The sequence below is a fragment of the Diospyros lotus genome, chromosome 11 (genome assembly GCF_014633365.1).
Source record: "Diospyros lotus cultivar Yz01 chromosome 11, ASM1463336v1, whole genome shotgun sequence".
In the NCBI taxonomy this organism is placed as follows: domain Eukaryota; kingdom Viridiplantae; phylum Streptophyta; class Magnoliopsida; order Ericales; family Ebenaceae; genus Diospyros; species Diospyros lotus.
Genome location: NC_068348.1, coordinates 12520434 through 12537497, shown reverse-complemented (window position 1 = coordinate 12537497; position 17064 = coordinate 12520434). Strand labels below are relative to the sequence as shown.

The following is a 17064-nucleotide window of genomic DNA, read 5'->3' as shown; positions in this document are numbered from 1 at the left end:
AGACCCCTAATTCCAAGAAATGTTTTATTTCACCAAGAGCAATAATTTACAAAGATTTCGGGTATTACAATAGCCAACAACAAAATCATTAAGGTGGAGGGCAAGTCCAGCGTTGCAATCTCATGAATTCTAATAGACAGTGGAAGTACCCACAACTTTCTTGATGAAAGCACGGTCAGAAAGTTGAAGTGTCCACTTGCAGGACACCTCCCTTGAGTGTGATAGTGTCCAATGGCCAAAGTGTGTTAAGTCAATTAGCCTACAATGGCTTTTGTTGAGAGATGTAAGGGGAGAAATTTGAGGCAGACTTGAGATTGTTGCAGTTGGAAGGTTGTGATGTGGTTCTCGGAGTGGATTGGATGAAGGGGGTAAGCCTCATTAGCTTTGATTTTAATTGAATGGAGGTATCATTTGAGAAAAAAGGAAAGAGGATGACCTTATGTGGGGAAAATGAGACTGGAACATGTAAAATGATCTCTGGGAAAAGGCTGCAGAGAGTATTCAAAGGAAAGTGGAATTAGTTAGCACACCTCTTTTCAATTGTGGCCATGGAGGAAGGATAGGGCGATCAGATGATGCAGGGTGAGATTTGCCTAACAGTTAGCACACCCTAGGGAATTCCTGTAATACTCAAAATCTTTGTAAATTATTACTCGTAAAAAAAAAAATAAAGCATTTCTTAGAATTAGGGGTCCCGAGGCGTAAGTGCAATTTTTGAAAAGCCTAGAAACTAGTGTAAAGGAAAACAAATAGTGAAGGAAAAACATCATACGAGATAGGGCACCTTTTTGAAAAGTCTAGAAACTAGTGTAAAGGAAAAAAATGTTTGTTTGGCATAGCTTCTCTCGTTGAGATGGGTGAATCCGTTCTAGAAATTTCAAACATCATACAAGATTACAAAAAATAGTGAAGGAAAAACAACAGTATAATCGTGGCAACGAAGGCTCATAAAGAATGATTCGAGAGAATTGGCTCTAAACCTTTTCCGTCTCTATCACAATATGTCAACTGTTTCTCAAGATTCAACCTCTGCTACTATAGGTGAACTATCGGCCACACCTATAACTATCAACACTGCCAGCATTGGGAATGATTTCCAGAGCATAAATCCCTTTTACCGGCTTGATGGAACTAACTACCTGTAATGGAGCTAGGTAGTTTGCACATTTCTCAAGGGTTGAGGGAAGATAGGGCACCTTACCGATCCTAGCCCAAAGGAAGAAGATCTGGGTTTTAAGGCATGGGATGAAGAAGATTCAATGATCATGTCCTGGTTATGGAACTCCATGAAACTAAAGATGAGCAAGAATTTGATGTTTCTTACAAATGCAAAGGAAATATGGGAAAACTTGCAGCAGATCTACTCCAAGAAGAAGGATGTAGCATTGATCTATGAATTGAAGAACCAAGTTAGTTCTACCAAGCAAGGGGGCATGTTTATCACCAAGTATTACAATTGGATGACTGGACTTTGGCTAGAAATAGATCATAACTGGGATTTGAAACTGGAATGTAGCCTTGACATTCAAGTTGTTCAAGAATTACTCGAAACTAATCAGGTATTTGAATTTCTTGCAGGTCTAAATTTTGAATATGATCAAATCAGAATTCAAATCCTTGATAAGGTTCTTACACCAACTCTTCGTGAATGTTTCTCGATTATTCGTGCTGAAGAAAGTAGATGAGGCTTTATGTTGGAACCTCGTACATAGAAGGCTTTAGCAATGGTCTCTCGGAAACTTGGAGGAGGAAATAAAGGAAATACAAATCTGCGGTCTGCTAATTTAAGGAAATAGTCTAGTAAGGATTAACTGGCAAGTCATGGATTCCAGTTATGGAATTAACCTTTTCCCGAAGGGTAAAGTGGCATACAAAAATGACCTCCTCAACATTTGGAAAGCAGGGAACTTTGTGTAGTGGTGACGACCTTTAATCTTATAAAATTGGTTACACAACAAAAAAGTAATTATATATATTTTTAAGCAAAATAGAGAAACTGTGACACCCGTAACTTAAAAACATGCTTAATAATAATAATATTCATATGAACTTCAAGGTTTAGCGCAGACAAAAAAAACTTGAGAAACAGAACTTTTGTAAACTTAAAGTAAAGTTTCAAACATAATAAAATTCAGAGTATGTTTCGTGTAAATATAAAGTTTGACACTGAAAACATGGCTTCAATAGAAGAAGAAAAGACTTAGCAAATATGCCCTGTAACAATAGCATCCATACCGAGAAATCCAGACTTAAAATGAGACTCGGTCTTTTCATAAACTTATATAAGCTCTAAGGACATACAATGTAGCAATAGTGTACATATATCATAAGAGTTTAATACTGAAAATCTTTCTAAAACAAAAAGAGAGAAACAAGATTTCAATTATTGAAAATTCTTTTTAAAGAGCCACCACGCTCCACGTCCATGTCCTGATCTCCTCATTTATGATCACCTTGGGGGGGGGGGGGGTGCATAAGGGATGAGATTACGCAAATCTTAGTAAGTACAAGAGAACCATTAGGCGTATTTAAACATGTCATGACATGAACTTGAAACATGAACGTATAACATAAGGGGACACGGTAAGTTCTACCAACTTGTAGGGGTAAGCGCTACTAAACCCCGATCCCGTAACTTGCTTGAAACATGAAACTTGCTTGAAACATAACATGAGAGACCACATAAACATGATTTATGAGCGTGCTTAAACATCGTAGATAGTTCATAGCGTATTTACCTCAACTTGGTTGGATGAGATATAAATGTTTAAGGCTTCACACCTTACCAGGTCTGCTTTTCTGCAAAAAATACATATTTTCAAGAACTAAACCTAAAATAATTTTACATAAGATTGTAGGGAATTAAATAAGGGGTTGAAATTTCAGGGGAAAAGGGGTTGTCATGCGCCCTCACGCGCCGAAGGAAGGTGGCTCACGCGCAGCTCTTTCTCGGCGCATGAACTGCACACGCCGCTCTTAATTTTCGCAACAACTTTGCACCCTTTTCGTTTTTCGGCCATCTCTCCCTCGTTTTAACTCCGATTTGACCGTCATTTTTTCCTACATGCTCCTATTTCATCCCTTTATAGGAATATCAAAAAAAAAAAAACTAGACTTACCTCACTGTTTTCTGGCAATTCAAGCCTAGATTCTTGCAGCGCACAGTTTCTCCGATGAGGCTCATATCTCCTTCGTTCCTTCACCGATTTTCCTCGTTTTTCTTGCAACATCTCTCTCTCTCTCTCTCTCAAGAACACACTCTTCACCTTCACACTTCTCAATATGGCATAAACTTGCCTTCAAATGATTTGGAATGCCCAAAACTCAACCCAAAGGTCCTATTTATAGAACTACCCAGCAAATCATAACCTGCTATGTGTCATCGTAATTATTTGGGACTCATCATGACTTCCATGTGTTCCCATCCAAATGGTGCCATGTGTCCCATATAATCATTTATATCCATGTATTCTTATCAAATGGTGCCATGTGCATCCAATCAAATTTCACCAGTTGTCCCATCATTATAAGGCCTCATTATTGCCCTCCATGTGTGGCCAATAGTTTGAGGCCAAGTGTCCCAAACTTGGAGGCTAATAAATCTTGGTGGCTACGTAAAAGACTTGGACTTGGACTTGGACTTCAAAATGATCCAAAGTTAGATTTGAAATCCATTTTAAATCTAAAGTTATATTTAATAAGATTTGAAATCCAAATCTAGATTTGAAATCTATTTGAAATCCATTTAAAATATATTATTTTCTCAAGTATCTGAATCTAAAAATCACGAGTATTACATTATATTTAAGTCTAAAATTTCGGGTGTTACAGAAACAAATTGCATATCAATAACAACTAAACAATGGTATAGGGAAGAGGTACTTCTCGATAATGTAGAGATGCAAATATGACAAAGACAGAAGAGGAAGATGAACAAAGCAAGATTCAAAGAAAACCTATGAAAAATAACTTCCAAAATGGGAACGAAGAGTAATGAGAGATGATAAGAGGCGAGATCTATGGATTTCTTCGAGGTTGGGGATTTCAGGGGGGAGGGGATTTATGTGAGACTAGAACAAAAGCTGAAGTAGAATGGGAGTTTATTTAGGGATTCGAGTGGAACCTGTAGTCTAGTGGCTTTTAATGATAGCAGCCGATAATGATGTCAATTGGTATTTTAATCAAAAGGAAACTAGAGAATTTTTCTAACGAATTTCTTTTGATACAATATGCACTTGCCAGTGCTGATTCTTGTAGAGTAAAATTTATAATTACGGATGAAATACTTAGGTGATTGTTCTTTGCCTTGAGTCCTTGACCCTATTTGCAGTGGAGAGCTTAAGGTGGAATTATGATGTCCAGCAGTCTAAGGGACGTAAGTAGTTGTTTGTGTCTGATCATGGAGATAGTGGCAATCTTGACGATGGCATCATTTTTTCTGGTGTGAAAATTGGTTTGTGCAGGATGAGTTATGTTTTGGTTGGTCTCTCTTACAATCTAACAAACCCCCCCCCCCGGGGTGGTAATTGGTCAAGTTCCCTCGAGGAGGGAAGAGGTTGTAGATGTAGCCTCCGTTACACATGCCTTTGAGAATTTTGTCCATGGAGACCTAGGCTCCAGTAGTTTGGGATGGATGAATAGAGAACTTATATATAGAGAGTTCGATAGGCCAAGCCATAGATGTGCCTTGAGCCTCCTTGCGTTTGGATGAACAATGGGAGCTTTCAGGTGGAGAGTTTTGTTTGCTGAACTGATGATGCCCCCACAAAGTGTCCAATGGTTCAGGTGGAGGTTCCAATGGCTGGGTCAAAATGCTGTCATGAGAATTAGTATTATAGCAATTTTCTATTACCACGTTCATTATGTTGTTTGGTTGGCTCTTGATCCCCTAAGGCAGAGATGATTAAAAATTATGTGCCACCTCGTGAGGCTGGACCTGTGACAAGATAGTAGAGAGATATAGATTGATTCTCAGAGGATCATGGAGATTCTTGTGTGACCTCAATGAGGTTGTCACTTGGAGACTGTCATGGTAAACTCCACCTCTCCTGGGGGTGGGAATTGTGAATATCCATTTACCTTGCATGGAGGTGATTGTATTGTGTCCGCAACACGAGAAGTTTTTGGAGATGAACGAAGAGTGGTGCAATGTGTGGAACCATTAAAATTATTTTTGCTATTTAGCCTTTGAGACTCTTTAGGAAGTAGAGACCTTGCTTCGAGGGGACATCAAAGTGTAGACTGCGTGCGTCATAACGTTAATTAATTTGTCCCTGGTTTTTCCCTGCTGGGAAATGTAATTCAGTTCTTTTAGGTCCAGATTGCAATTCTAGACTTTTTCTTGCAGGAAATAGCCTATTCACTTTGGGTCTCACACCTTGTTCCAGATGCATTGATAATTAGAGTTATGGGAAATGATTTGCTTCTGTTTTGGCTCTGCAGATTTCTTAGTTTCGGCTGCTGTTGCGGAGTTCAAAGGTCCAGATATTTTTGGTTTGGTTCGCTTGGCTCAAGTAAATATGGAGTTGGCAAGGATTGAAGCCAACTTCAGTGGGTTGTCACCTGGAAAACACGGATGGTCAATAAATGAATTTGGTGACCTGACGAAGGGCCCAGCAAGCACAGGAAAAGTGTTCAATCCAAGTGACCAAGGAACTGATAAAGAGGTACGTATTGATAAATTTAGTTATTGTCATCTTTCAAATTTGTTTCTTCAGTTATTAAAAGGAGAAATTGAACTTAAACTTATCACATGCATGTGCAATGGTAGTAAATTAGTTGAAGCTGCCCTACCTGAAAGTTAGAATTTGGAATTCTTAAATTTATTTTTCAAAAAACCTCTGATGTGAGTGGCTAGGGTGGTGGCCTTTGCCCAGCTGTCTTAAAGAAAGTCGTTTAGTAATATATACCATATTTTTGTAGTATTCAATTCATTATGATTTTTAGTTATTCTGCAGATATATGTTCTTGGCCTCTCCCAATAGAAATGCTGGTTCTATCCATGTTTGTATCTTCATTTTCTCTGGATGATTCAATTCGCTCTGTACACCCATGTCCAATATTCATGCTCTTGCTTTTTAGATAGTCATAATGCTTGTTTGTTTCTGTCATGTACCTGGGGCATACTGTAATAAATAAAAATAGTGGGAACAAGACGCGCTATAAATCATTGTATAGGGGCAGTAGTGATGTGTACTTAGGCAGTTATTTTGGCGGGAGATGTAGCATGTGAAGGAAGGCTATAAATTGTGGCCGACCTTATTCTTTTGGCTATCGAGAATTTTGAATGAGAATCTGAATTTCCCTCTCAATCTACTTCTCCATTTCTCTCCCTATTCTTCTAATTCTTTCCCTCCCTTTTGCGAGATCCTTCTCGTTCTTGCTGTGATCTCTACCATTCGGAAGAGATCAGTTCTTAAAACATTGTCAGATCCTTGCGGATCTGACAGTTTCGAGGTGTCATGTTGTGGATACAACAACAACAACATATCCAGCCTTTATCCCACTATGTGTCATGTTGTGGATAATTTAATAAAAGGGGAATGCTTTCAACTTCGTGGCAACAAAGGGAAAAACGTAGATAATGTTTAGTCATTACTTCTTTAATTCGTTCGCCTAGTGCAGTTAGGTTAAAATTTCATTTGACATGATGAAACATAAAACAATCTCGATCAATATGGTACAATAGTTAACCTGATACCATCCTGATTTTACATATGGAAGAAAAGGAGTCAATAATTTTACACCCCCATCTTGAGGATATCATGGATCAGAGTTTCTCTACCTTCGTTTGAGAATCTTGTTATATGCTTGCCTTGAAGGTGAACCCTATTTTCCTATAGCCATAGGGGAACTCATCTTGACTGATATAAAGGCACCAGGATGTCATATCTGAACAGATTTTATTTATTTTCTTAGTACATGAGATGAAGAAACTTGACTTTCAGAAAGGGCTTTTACCCACTGACAACTGGAATACTAGTAGAATTTCACATTGAATAATATAACTTGAACAATGAAAAGAAAAATCTGAAGAAAACCCTTTATTGCTTGAGTTCTAGCAATGATTAAAAATGAGCACATGAAATGTGTGAAACAGGAAACAGATCCATATTAGTGCATGGAATTTGTTTGTTAGGGGCATCAACGATCACTTAAACTTAATATAATTATTTTTCCCAGTGTCATAAAATGCAGCTTGTAAATGTTTATCACACATGGGACTGTACCTTAAAATCTGAATATTATGGATTTGTGTCACATCAGTGAAAGGATCTTCACCTGTTAGACTACCCAAAAGCCACGTGAGAGCTATTGTAATGCATGTTCTTTTTAATGAGCTTAAAAAAAGAATGTCCCAGAAAATGGAGTATTAGGGAAATGATCTGTTCAGAGGGTTCTTAAACTACTGCATAGAGAGTCAAGGAGATATTACTGCTTTACTCGGGAATAAGAATTAGGTGTGTGGAGGAATGACAATGGGCTGGATATAGGGTGTGTTTTCCAATCTGCATACCACACTGCCTTACTCAGATCTAGTTAGGCTTATTATGATTGGAGCCCTATTACTTCCACCCTATATTGTTGTCATTTGAATGGAACAATATAACTTACTTGCTGGGGAAGAACCATCTTGAAGCTTCGAATATTATGCAAGGAAGAAAACTGCTAGGGGACACAGGAAATTCTTCGTGTAAACATTCTAATGCTTAGGTTAAATTTGCCGAAGTCAAGAGGGTCTCCCGAGGACCCTTTAGCTGAGAGGGTCTCCTGGGCCCTTTTGTGCAGGATTAACCCCTGTACTTTATTTTTAACTTTTGAGCTTATCCTTCGTGGGCTTTCGGAAATGAGCCTTAATCTCTATACGCATCACATATAAATTGGAGGGGGTTGCTGTTGTTCGAAGACATCAAATCAGTTGTCAATCATCAGCAATCAATCAAACGCCAGACCATTGCTCTAGTTATTTTGCATTATCCAAAGTGCACTTTAGAGCCTCTGCTGCTTTACATGTTCTATTAGGTTCTCAGGAACACATGTATCTGCCATCACGGTGTCAACAATAGTTTGAAATATATATTTTTTTTCTCCCCCACCTCTTTCTTTTGGCCATTGCATACTCTTTCAGCCACATCTCTCTCTCTTTCTCATCTTCCACAATTCTTCCTGATTACGGTGGATGCAAAAAGTGAATTTTGCTATTCATATTACCTTTATCATTAACCCACTTTTGTTACTGAGAACAAGGCATCAAGCTTTAATACCACTAAGTGGGGTCAGTTAAAAGGACTTTAGCTCTCCCATGATCATATGTTTGGTAAACTTATCATATTCTATGTCCTGCGTAAGGATGTCACCAAGTTTCCTTTGGTCACTCCACAGTCCACTCATTCTTCAGAGGTAGGTACATCTATTGATGTTCTTCTTACATGTCTAAATCATTTTAAGCATCTCCATTTTGTCATCAATAGGCACCATTCTAATCTTAATATGGATAGCCTTATTTTTAATTCTCTTTTTTTTTTTGTTTTAAATTGCCACCATATAACATCATCAATAACGTAGAGACCTGTTTGAGGTTGAGGATAAATATTACAGAATCTGGCTGAAAATAGTTTCGTTTTTGTGCACAACATTTTACTTATCATCCTAACCTTCTACAATTCATTTTGTGCACAATATTTTTCTTAATTCATGATTTTAATGATATTCCAGTATCATCCTAGCTAACTGCACATGGCCGGAATGCAACACTTTTTCTGTGATCTTAGGCCGTGTTTGGAGGATAGAGGGATTTGAAATGATATCATTTCAAACATTTAAAATACTTTGCATTTCGAATTCTGTCATCTAAAAAACAAATCTCTTGAAATGTTTCTCTGATTTGATGGTGATGAATGATGATGCAGATGCAGAAGGCAGTTGGTGACCTGGGAACATTAGATGCTGATGAGAAAGGGGAAGCCCTGTTCTCTGGCGCGAAAGAAAAGCTCAGAGTTGGGGATGTGATTGGGAGATCCATAGTGGTGTATGAAAGGGAAGACAGTAATAGTGGCCTCACAGCCGCAGTAATAGCGAGAAGCGCTGGAGTTGGAGAGAACTACAAGAAGATCTGCACCTGCGATGGCACCACCATTTGGGAAGCTACCAACCAGGATTTTGTCACCTCCAAGGTTTAATAATAACCGTTATATATGTAACACATTGTATACCCATTCAAATAATAAAAGTTTGTAGCTTATTCTGTAATCCATACGGTCTTGTCTTTGTACATCGTTCTACTTTGTTGGAGAATCCTGAGATGCAATCTCCATTTTATTTTTGCCCCACACACAATTTCACTCGTCTTTTATTTATTTAAATAAAGACGACTTGCCTTTGCATTTTTGGTGCGAGTACTGGTACCAATTTATAAACGATTTTTTTCTTCTTTCAAGTCAACATTAATTCCTATTGTCCAGGCTTGCAGGTCAGTTTTTAATGCTAATCTGGAAAAAAAAAAAATTAACATCTGATGCTAGTGTCACAAACAAAAAAGTTAATGTTAATTTTTAAAAAATTATTCATCTTTGTAATGAAAATATTGAGGGCAATGTTTGGCTCCCGGTGTTGTAGTTAAAATATAATAATTAAAATTTATAAAACATTACGGCGGAGTAAGGTGAACAATTGTTAGATGTCTACCCGTAGGTATTTTCGGGAGAAGTAGGTACACAAGAGGCTGGCCATTGAGTAGATTGAAGGGCTGGCTACAAAGGAAGTTTTTAGCTGAATTTCGGGTAGAATTAAGGGAACACTAGTTCTCTGGGTAACTGCATCCACAAATATAGGCTAAAAAGTATGCGGGGATTTTTCATTCAGGTATACCTTTTGACGGTTAAGTCGGTATATGGAAAGTGTGATTTCCCTAGTAAATCGAAAATGCAATGGTTTAACCAAATACACAGTTGAAAACAGTAGGCATAGAATGCAAATAGAATATTTGAGGTCAGAATGTCCAAAAAGTGAAGTTCATTTCCCAATGCATGAGGTGATAGTTGTAGGTGTTAATGCGAAAATTAGAGGTGCACACGTGCTGACTCGCCTCGCCGACAGTCGACGCCGACAGTCGATGCAACGACTGTCGGCGAGGCGGCGATGGTAGAGAGGCGAAGCGAGGCGTGGCGACGAGGCGATGCCAACGGCCATGGCAGGGGAGGCGAGAGAGTAGGGCGTAGGGGCAAAATTATCTTTTTGCCCCCTTTCTGTAAATCGCTCAGTAAGCCTATTAGGTCCTATAGAACAACTCACGATTTTGTGGGGGTAGCTGTGCGGCAAGCCTTCCAAGTGGCCTACGCGTGGCCTAGTAGCCTATTCTTCATCCATTTTGTTCTTTGAACCTTTATTTTTTCTTTGATTGATTATTATTTTATTATTATTTATTTATTTTTTTAAAAATGCCTAGGTGGACGCTTGAAAGATTTATGACACAACACCTAGAATTCTTCGTTTAAATAAATGTAATTTGAAAAAAATATGTTCTTATTAAATGTTTATTACATCATTCAATATACACACACTTTAACTGTATTTTTATTTGTAGTACTTGGTAAGAAACTTGGTCATTTAGCAAGAATACCCCATTCACTGCTTCAACCAAACATGGGATAATTAATAACATCAGTAATATTTTTTTTATAGAATATGAAATAATATTATATCATTATTTTATCTAATCCTTTTTAACTTTATCTCCTTATTATTCAATCTCGATACCAAACAAGTCATAAAGGCAAAATTTCAATTCAAAATAGGTCATGGTGGTGGGCTAAGTAAAAATTTAAAAGAAAAAAAATATCAAATAGAGATTTTTTTTTAAATGAAAGTAAATTAATAGATAAAGTACAAAATGTATAGCAACCATGTTAGGGCATATCCATAGCTAAATCATTTATCAACTAGAAAAGAATAAACGACAAACACTCGATACTAAAAGCATCCACTCAACACACAACATGTTTCCCCATTCTCGCTTAAGGTATTATGGAGGTGTGGTACCCTGTCTCCTTGAGAGGCCTCTCTCAGAGAGATCCTCTCGAGAAAAGGTCCCTCAGGGAAAGGTCTCTTGGCGAGATATCTCTCCGAGAGGATGCCACCTCTCGGAAAGACATATTCTTGAGATTGCACGAAGAGACCCACAGTAGGGTCTCCAAGAGACCCACGTGTCACCCTCGATCATCGAGACTTAGACTATTCAGAGAACGGGACATCTGGTAACCCAGCTATGTTCTCTTTATTTTTCTCTTTTCGAAGTGCTTACGTTTCTTTCCATGGCTCCTTCTTTCCTACCTGCTGACTTGATCGTCGGAGGGTCTTTGCGGGAGATTCTTCCTGCAAGCCTTCTGTTGACGTTTGGAATTGGTTGACGGTGATTCGTTGGCCAATTTTGGTGCGGTGGATTCGAGAGAGAGAAAACAGGATGCTTGGTTCAACTCCTTGACCCGCCAGCCCTTCCCTTGGCTCTCAGAAGAGCTGGCTGATATATATCCCAGGACATGCCTCTCTGCCCCTTCTGTACGTATATAGATGATGGGATGGAATAGTCGGTGTCGGCGGGGACGGCCATGCAGCAGCAAGGTGTCGACGAGACCCTCATTAATGTGGATGAGATCCGCCATTAATGAGGATGGGATCTGAGGTGAACGCGCGGAAATCTAGACGTGGCTGTAATGATGTGGTAAAAGAGGGGCCAAGATGGGACCGGCATGGGCCGAGAAAATAGGCCTGAATAGTCCAGCTGGGGTGGCCCCTGGCCAAATGATATCCGTGGCATACGCCCTTCCCATTACTCGAGCTGATCGACTACGCCAACGAACTGCAAGGATCGCTGGGAGCTCACTCAAAACGTAGCCGGGAGCTTGCCCGAGTACGTTGATAAGTTGGAGGCGTTACCGGGAGCTCGCTTAGTTCTGCCGTATAAGCATGGGCGCCAGCAGCATGCAAGCTCGCTTTGATGGGTTCAGCTCGAGGTCTCTTGAATCTTAAGCGGTTGGGCCGACCCATTAACTTAAGTCTGACCCACATAGTGTAGAGCGGGAAATACCCATAACATTAAGCCCCCCAGCTCGTAGTGCGATCTTCAGGGCTGGGAGTTGGCACGTACCGGGTACTCCAGCTATTAATACATCTTTTCAGTTTCCCGCCCAATCGTTTCATATCACGCCGTTTCATGCAGCACGCCCTGTCTGCAGCTCATTTAATGCGCACGTTCACCCATTACTGTGCATGATTATGCTTGTGGGACCCATAATCCGCCGTGAGGCCAATGGATGCGAAGCACCCCATAAGTCGTTTTGATCCGACAGTCAAGATCGATCGAGCTAAGGGTATAAGTAGCAGGGAAAAATCTTCACTGTTTCCTTCTTCATGCTATTTTGAATCTTCCTCGCATTTGTTTCTATCCTCGAGACTTCTATTGCGTCCTGGCTCTTTCGTCTTCAATCGGCCAGGCGCCGACCATCATTTTTTGGTGTTTGCTTCGAGTTCTCACACCGTCAAGGGACCCAGCGATTGGTAAGTTCCCCGTGACCCCTCTCTCTCCCCCCCTTTTTTTTGTGTGTAAGGTTGTCCATCGTTGGCTTGCCGTTGGTGGTCCTTCTGGTTTCCTCGATTTTGTAGGAGTCACTTCCGTTTTCTGGGGAATCGACTTGAATAGGTCTGGTTAGGTGTTTTTCGAGCCTTTAGGCTGGATGACTTTTAGGGTTAATCCTTCATGGAATACCGGGCTCATGGTCGCAGCCTCTCCGCCTTAGGTGACACCCTGTTGCACAGCGCGTGACCTAAAAAATAAGGGATATTTTTAGGGCTTTTGTAGTTTTTTTTTTTGTCTGGTTTGCGACTTGCGACCTGACTGTTCTTTCTTTCCCTTTGTAGATGTCCGACCATATCCACGAAAATTCAGGTCAAAAGCGCTGCAACCATATGGTAGGAGAAAATAATATCTTAAACTCCGAAGATTGCCTTGTGATGAAGGGTCAAGATTTTGAGGACACGGCCTCGCGATCACAGGAGGTCGTTGACGTGACTTCTTTCGAAACCGATCTGGTGGTCCAAGATCAGGTCGCTGAAGGAAGTACGGGGCGCGAGGTTTTCAAAAGATTCCCATCCAAAGTCAAACATCACGAGGTGGCATCTCGTATTCAAGAGTTTCGTCTCTCCAGGAAATGCCTTGTGTATATCCCTGCTTCGAGTTCCCACGCAGCCTACCCACCATCTAACTTCATAGCCATTAGCCCCTAGCACCTTGAGTCCGATTTTAGGTTTCCTGTTGCTCCATACCTTCTTGCCCTTTTGAACGATGTCAAACTCGCATCTTTTCAATTGACACCGAATTCATATGCCCAACTCACTTAGTTAACTGTTTTACTTCTTGGGAATGGTCTTCCCCTTCCATCACCAAAATTGGTTAGATTTCTCTTTTCTTTTAAGAATGCCAAGGACGGACTGTATTACTTTGCAGCTCGTCCTTCGCAATACAAGGCCATTCTTCCTCAAGGTAGGGCAAAGGAGAAATCCAACGTGGGCGACTATAAGTCCAATTGGTTCTTTGTCTCCTACCCTTCGCTTTCGTTGCTAAAAAACTTTAGCTTCGTGCTTAGTCCAGGTAAAGGCACGCTAGTTGGCCTACGTTGCTTTGTTTCGCCTTATGTTTCTAACATTTAGCTCTGCCATGCAGACCTTGGAGGTGGAAAACTACTCCTACCAGTCGCAGAGACCGACATTCTGGACAAGCTCGTTGCTGCGGGTTTGGGCTCGGAGAACTTTGAGATAACTGACGAGCTACTCAAGAATCACGAGCTCGCTCCTTCCCTTGACATCGAGGTTATAAAGAGGAACCATATCGAGGTCCTAGGCGCAAAGGTCCTCCCATCCGCCTTCCAAGTACCTGAGTCCAGCAGCTAAGCTGGCGGTATGGTGGATCTCGAGCTCGTCCAACCGAAAAGGTCTAGGGTCAGATCTGGTGCCACTCCATCTGCAACCTCGAGCTCTAGTTCGCAGGGAGGGAGGTCAGAGTAGTTGCCACCATAGTTGTAGTCTCAACAGCAACAACACCCACAACAACCCCAGCTTCAAAAACATAGCCAACAATAGCGAGAATCAAGGTAACGCCCCCATCTTCCGCAAACGCAACAACAATGCCCCCCACAACAGTCAGGTCAGTGAGCTACCGCCTCTTGGGATCATGGTTCGAGCAGAGGTCGCAGGAAAGAGGTCGTGGGGGAGGTTCAGAAGGTCCCTGCTATGGGCTCGAAAAGGAAACTCGACCAGCCTTTGCAGTAGGAGAATGATAAGAGGAAAAAGGCTAAGGTTCCTGAAGGGGAACCAGCCTTGGAAGACCTGCTGGGAGGGACCTTCGTCGGCCCTCTTCTGGACTCCCTACCTAGCCTCTTGGGTGCGGCTGCGAAGCCCCTGGATGATGCGAGGCTGAAAGGGGTCGCACTTTACGATTACATGGCTCTTCACAGCTTAGTGGTAAGTTACTCTTTTTCGTATCTCAATTTCTTGGATCTCCCTTTTCTTGAGCTAACTCTCCATTTTCCATAGCTTTCTCTCGCCTCCATGAAGCTCAAACAGCAGCACCTGGATTTTGATGCGCAGTTAGACGCGGTGAACATATCTTTCCAAGATGAACTCGCGAAGCTCGAGGGGGAGAAGAAAACTTTAGAGGCCAGGCTCCTTTTCGCCCGGAAGGAGGTCGAGAACTCAAAGATGTGTATGAGGGAGAGGATGCAGAGAAACAAAGACCTTGAGGAGGAGCTCCGTCGGTCGAAGAACATGTGAGAGTCTGCTAACTCAAAGCTCACCAGCGAGTTGAATAAAGCCAAGGAGGGTTTGCGAGAAACCCATGACAAGCTAAAAGCGGTCGAGGAAGAGTGGAAGCAGGCTGACGATCAAGCTGTTCGGTGCGAGGAGATCGCAAAAAGGACCATTGATGATATCAAGGCGGAGGTGGGAGCTCGGATGGACTCAGTACGCAAAGAAGTCAAGTCCGACACCTGTTCGACATTCCTGTACACTCTCTGGCTGAACCATCCTGAGATGGATTTCTCCTTCTTCGGTGCACAGGTCGTCGAGGAGGTGAGACGATATGCGGCTGAGGCCGTTGAGGATGTCGAGGCTGCCACCCTGCTTGATTCATTGGAGGTCGCTACACTAGCCGCTGACAGCGAGGTCTAGCCATTCAGTGCTACTGGGGTTCAGCCTGTGGATGCCATCGAGGCCCAACCTGTCGAGGCTTTTGCTCTCGCTCCTTCTATCTAGGCTTTGCTTCCTTTTTGTAATTCAAACATATTCTTCATATTTTGCAATAGAAGCATCTGTTTAATGAAATTCAGAGTTTTTTCCCGTATATAATTTGATATGAGTCTTCGAAAAAAGAGAAGACTTCTGCATATTGAAGTCGGCCTGAAAATATAACTTTGGAAGAAGCCTTCAGGAACATCACATGAGAATGAATCGTCCGAACATAAGTCCAGATAGACCCAGAGAATTCCTAGCTCACAGATTAACAAGCTTGAAGTAGTTCATCAATGATAATCGTAATAATCAATAATCAATATGTGTCATGTGGGTCGCGAGCAATCATACTTAGGCAAATTAAGGCGATCCTTAGCTGGCACGTCTTGACAAAGTAAAGAAAACATTGCCGAGATATATGTCCAGGAAGATCGCCTTGCGATCTCAGCTAACGTACCATGGCTCCTTGTATTGCAAAGTTATATGTCCAGGTGGATCATAGGGTGACCCCAACTAACATACCATGACTTTTAAAGGCTTTAGCAAGATCAAGATGAACACTCGGGTAGGTCACAACCCATGATCTTTGTCAAGATAAGGGGACCATCGCTGGTGAACCATGACTTAGAAATTTTTGAGGTGGTGACTTATTTAATGCCAAACCATGACACTTTGGTCATGATGAATGGCCTTGAGTTCGCCAATCATGACTTAGGGTGAAGACTAAGATGAATGCTTATATAAGCTGCAAACATGGCACGTTAGCCAAGTTGAATGAGCCTTAGCTCGCAAACCATAGTCTTCTAACCCCCAAATTATTTTGACTCTTATTCTTGACAACCAAAGTGTGGGTCTAAAAAGATTTATCAGAGATAAAAGACATATTAATATGGTTCAAACAGAATTTTGCTGCTCGATTCAATAAAGCAATATCAACGAGGTTGAGACATCAATTGATAATTGAGAATGCGAGAAAGGGAAAAAATGTTTGCTTATCGAAAATACGGTCTCAGATGCTCTGCGTTCCAAGCTTAGGGGAGAGCTGCTCCGTCCATGTCAGCTAAGTGGTATGCTCTGTTTGCCGAGGTTTTCCTTCACAGTATAGGGGCCTTCCCAGCTCGGGCCTAATGTCCCCTCGCTACTCTTGCGAGCTCCAGGGAGGACAAGGCGCAACACGAGGTCGCCAACGTTGTAGCATCGGACTCAGACCTTCCGATTATAGTATCTTACCATGTGCTATTGGTAAGTTGCCACTCTCAAGCGAGCTGTCTCCTTGGCTTCCTTAAGCAGATCAAGACTCGAGGCTAGTAGTCAGTCATTATTCTCTAGGTCGAAAGTGGCTCTTCGATGGCTTGTTACTTCATGTTTTGCCGAGATCATTGCCTTAGATCCATATACCATAGAAAATGGGGTTTCCCTCGTGGTTGTGCGAGTTGTAGTTCGTTAGGCCAAGAGCATAGTTTGTAGTTCATCCACCTAGGCTCCCTTTCTTGATTCCAACCTGGTCTTTAATATTTGCTTGATTATCTTGTTGACAGCTTCAACTTAACCGTTGGCTTGTGGGTGGTCCACGGCTGTGAAGCTTTTCTTGATCCCTAATGGCTCACAAAATTGTACGAACTACTCGCTGGTGAACTGGGTCCCGTTGTCAGTAATTATTTGTTGAGGGACTCCGAACCTGCAGATGATGTTATTCCATATGAAATTTTCTATCTTTGTGGTAGATATTTGTGCGAGCTCCTTTGACTTTGCCCACTTGGTGAAGTAGTCTACGGCCACGATAGCATG

The 17064-nt window shown here is 41.4% G+C and overlaps 1 protein-coding gene across 2 annotated transcripts in view; it reads left to right on the top strand.

Moving 5' to 3' along the window:
- LOC127812951 (copper chaperone for superoxide dismutase, chloroplastic/cytosolic) overlaps window positions 1–9395 on the top strand; it is a 34143-nt gene extending 24748 nt beyond the window's left edge. For both annotated transcript variants that reach the window (XM_052353569.1, XM_052353570.1), the window contains 2 exons: window positions 5443–5666; window positions 8910–9395. In XM_052353569.1, coding sequence (XP_052209529.1) covers window positions 5443–5666; window positions 8910–9179 — 494 coding nt within the window. In that variant the 3' untranslated portion in view covers window positions 9180–9395. The remainder of the gene's footprint in view (window positions 1–5442; window positions 5667–8909) is intronic.
- Window positions 9396–17064: the final 7669 nt, after the last annotated feature.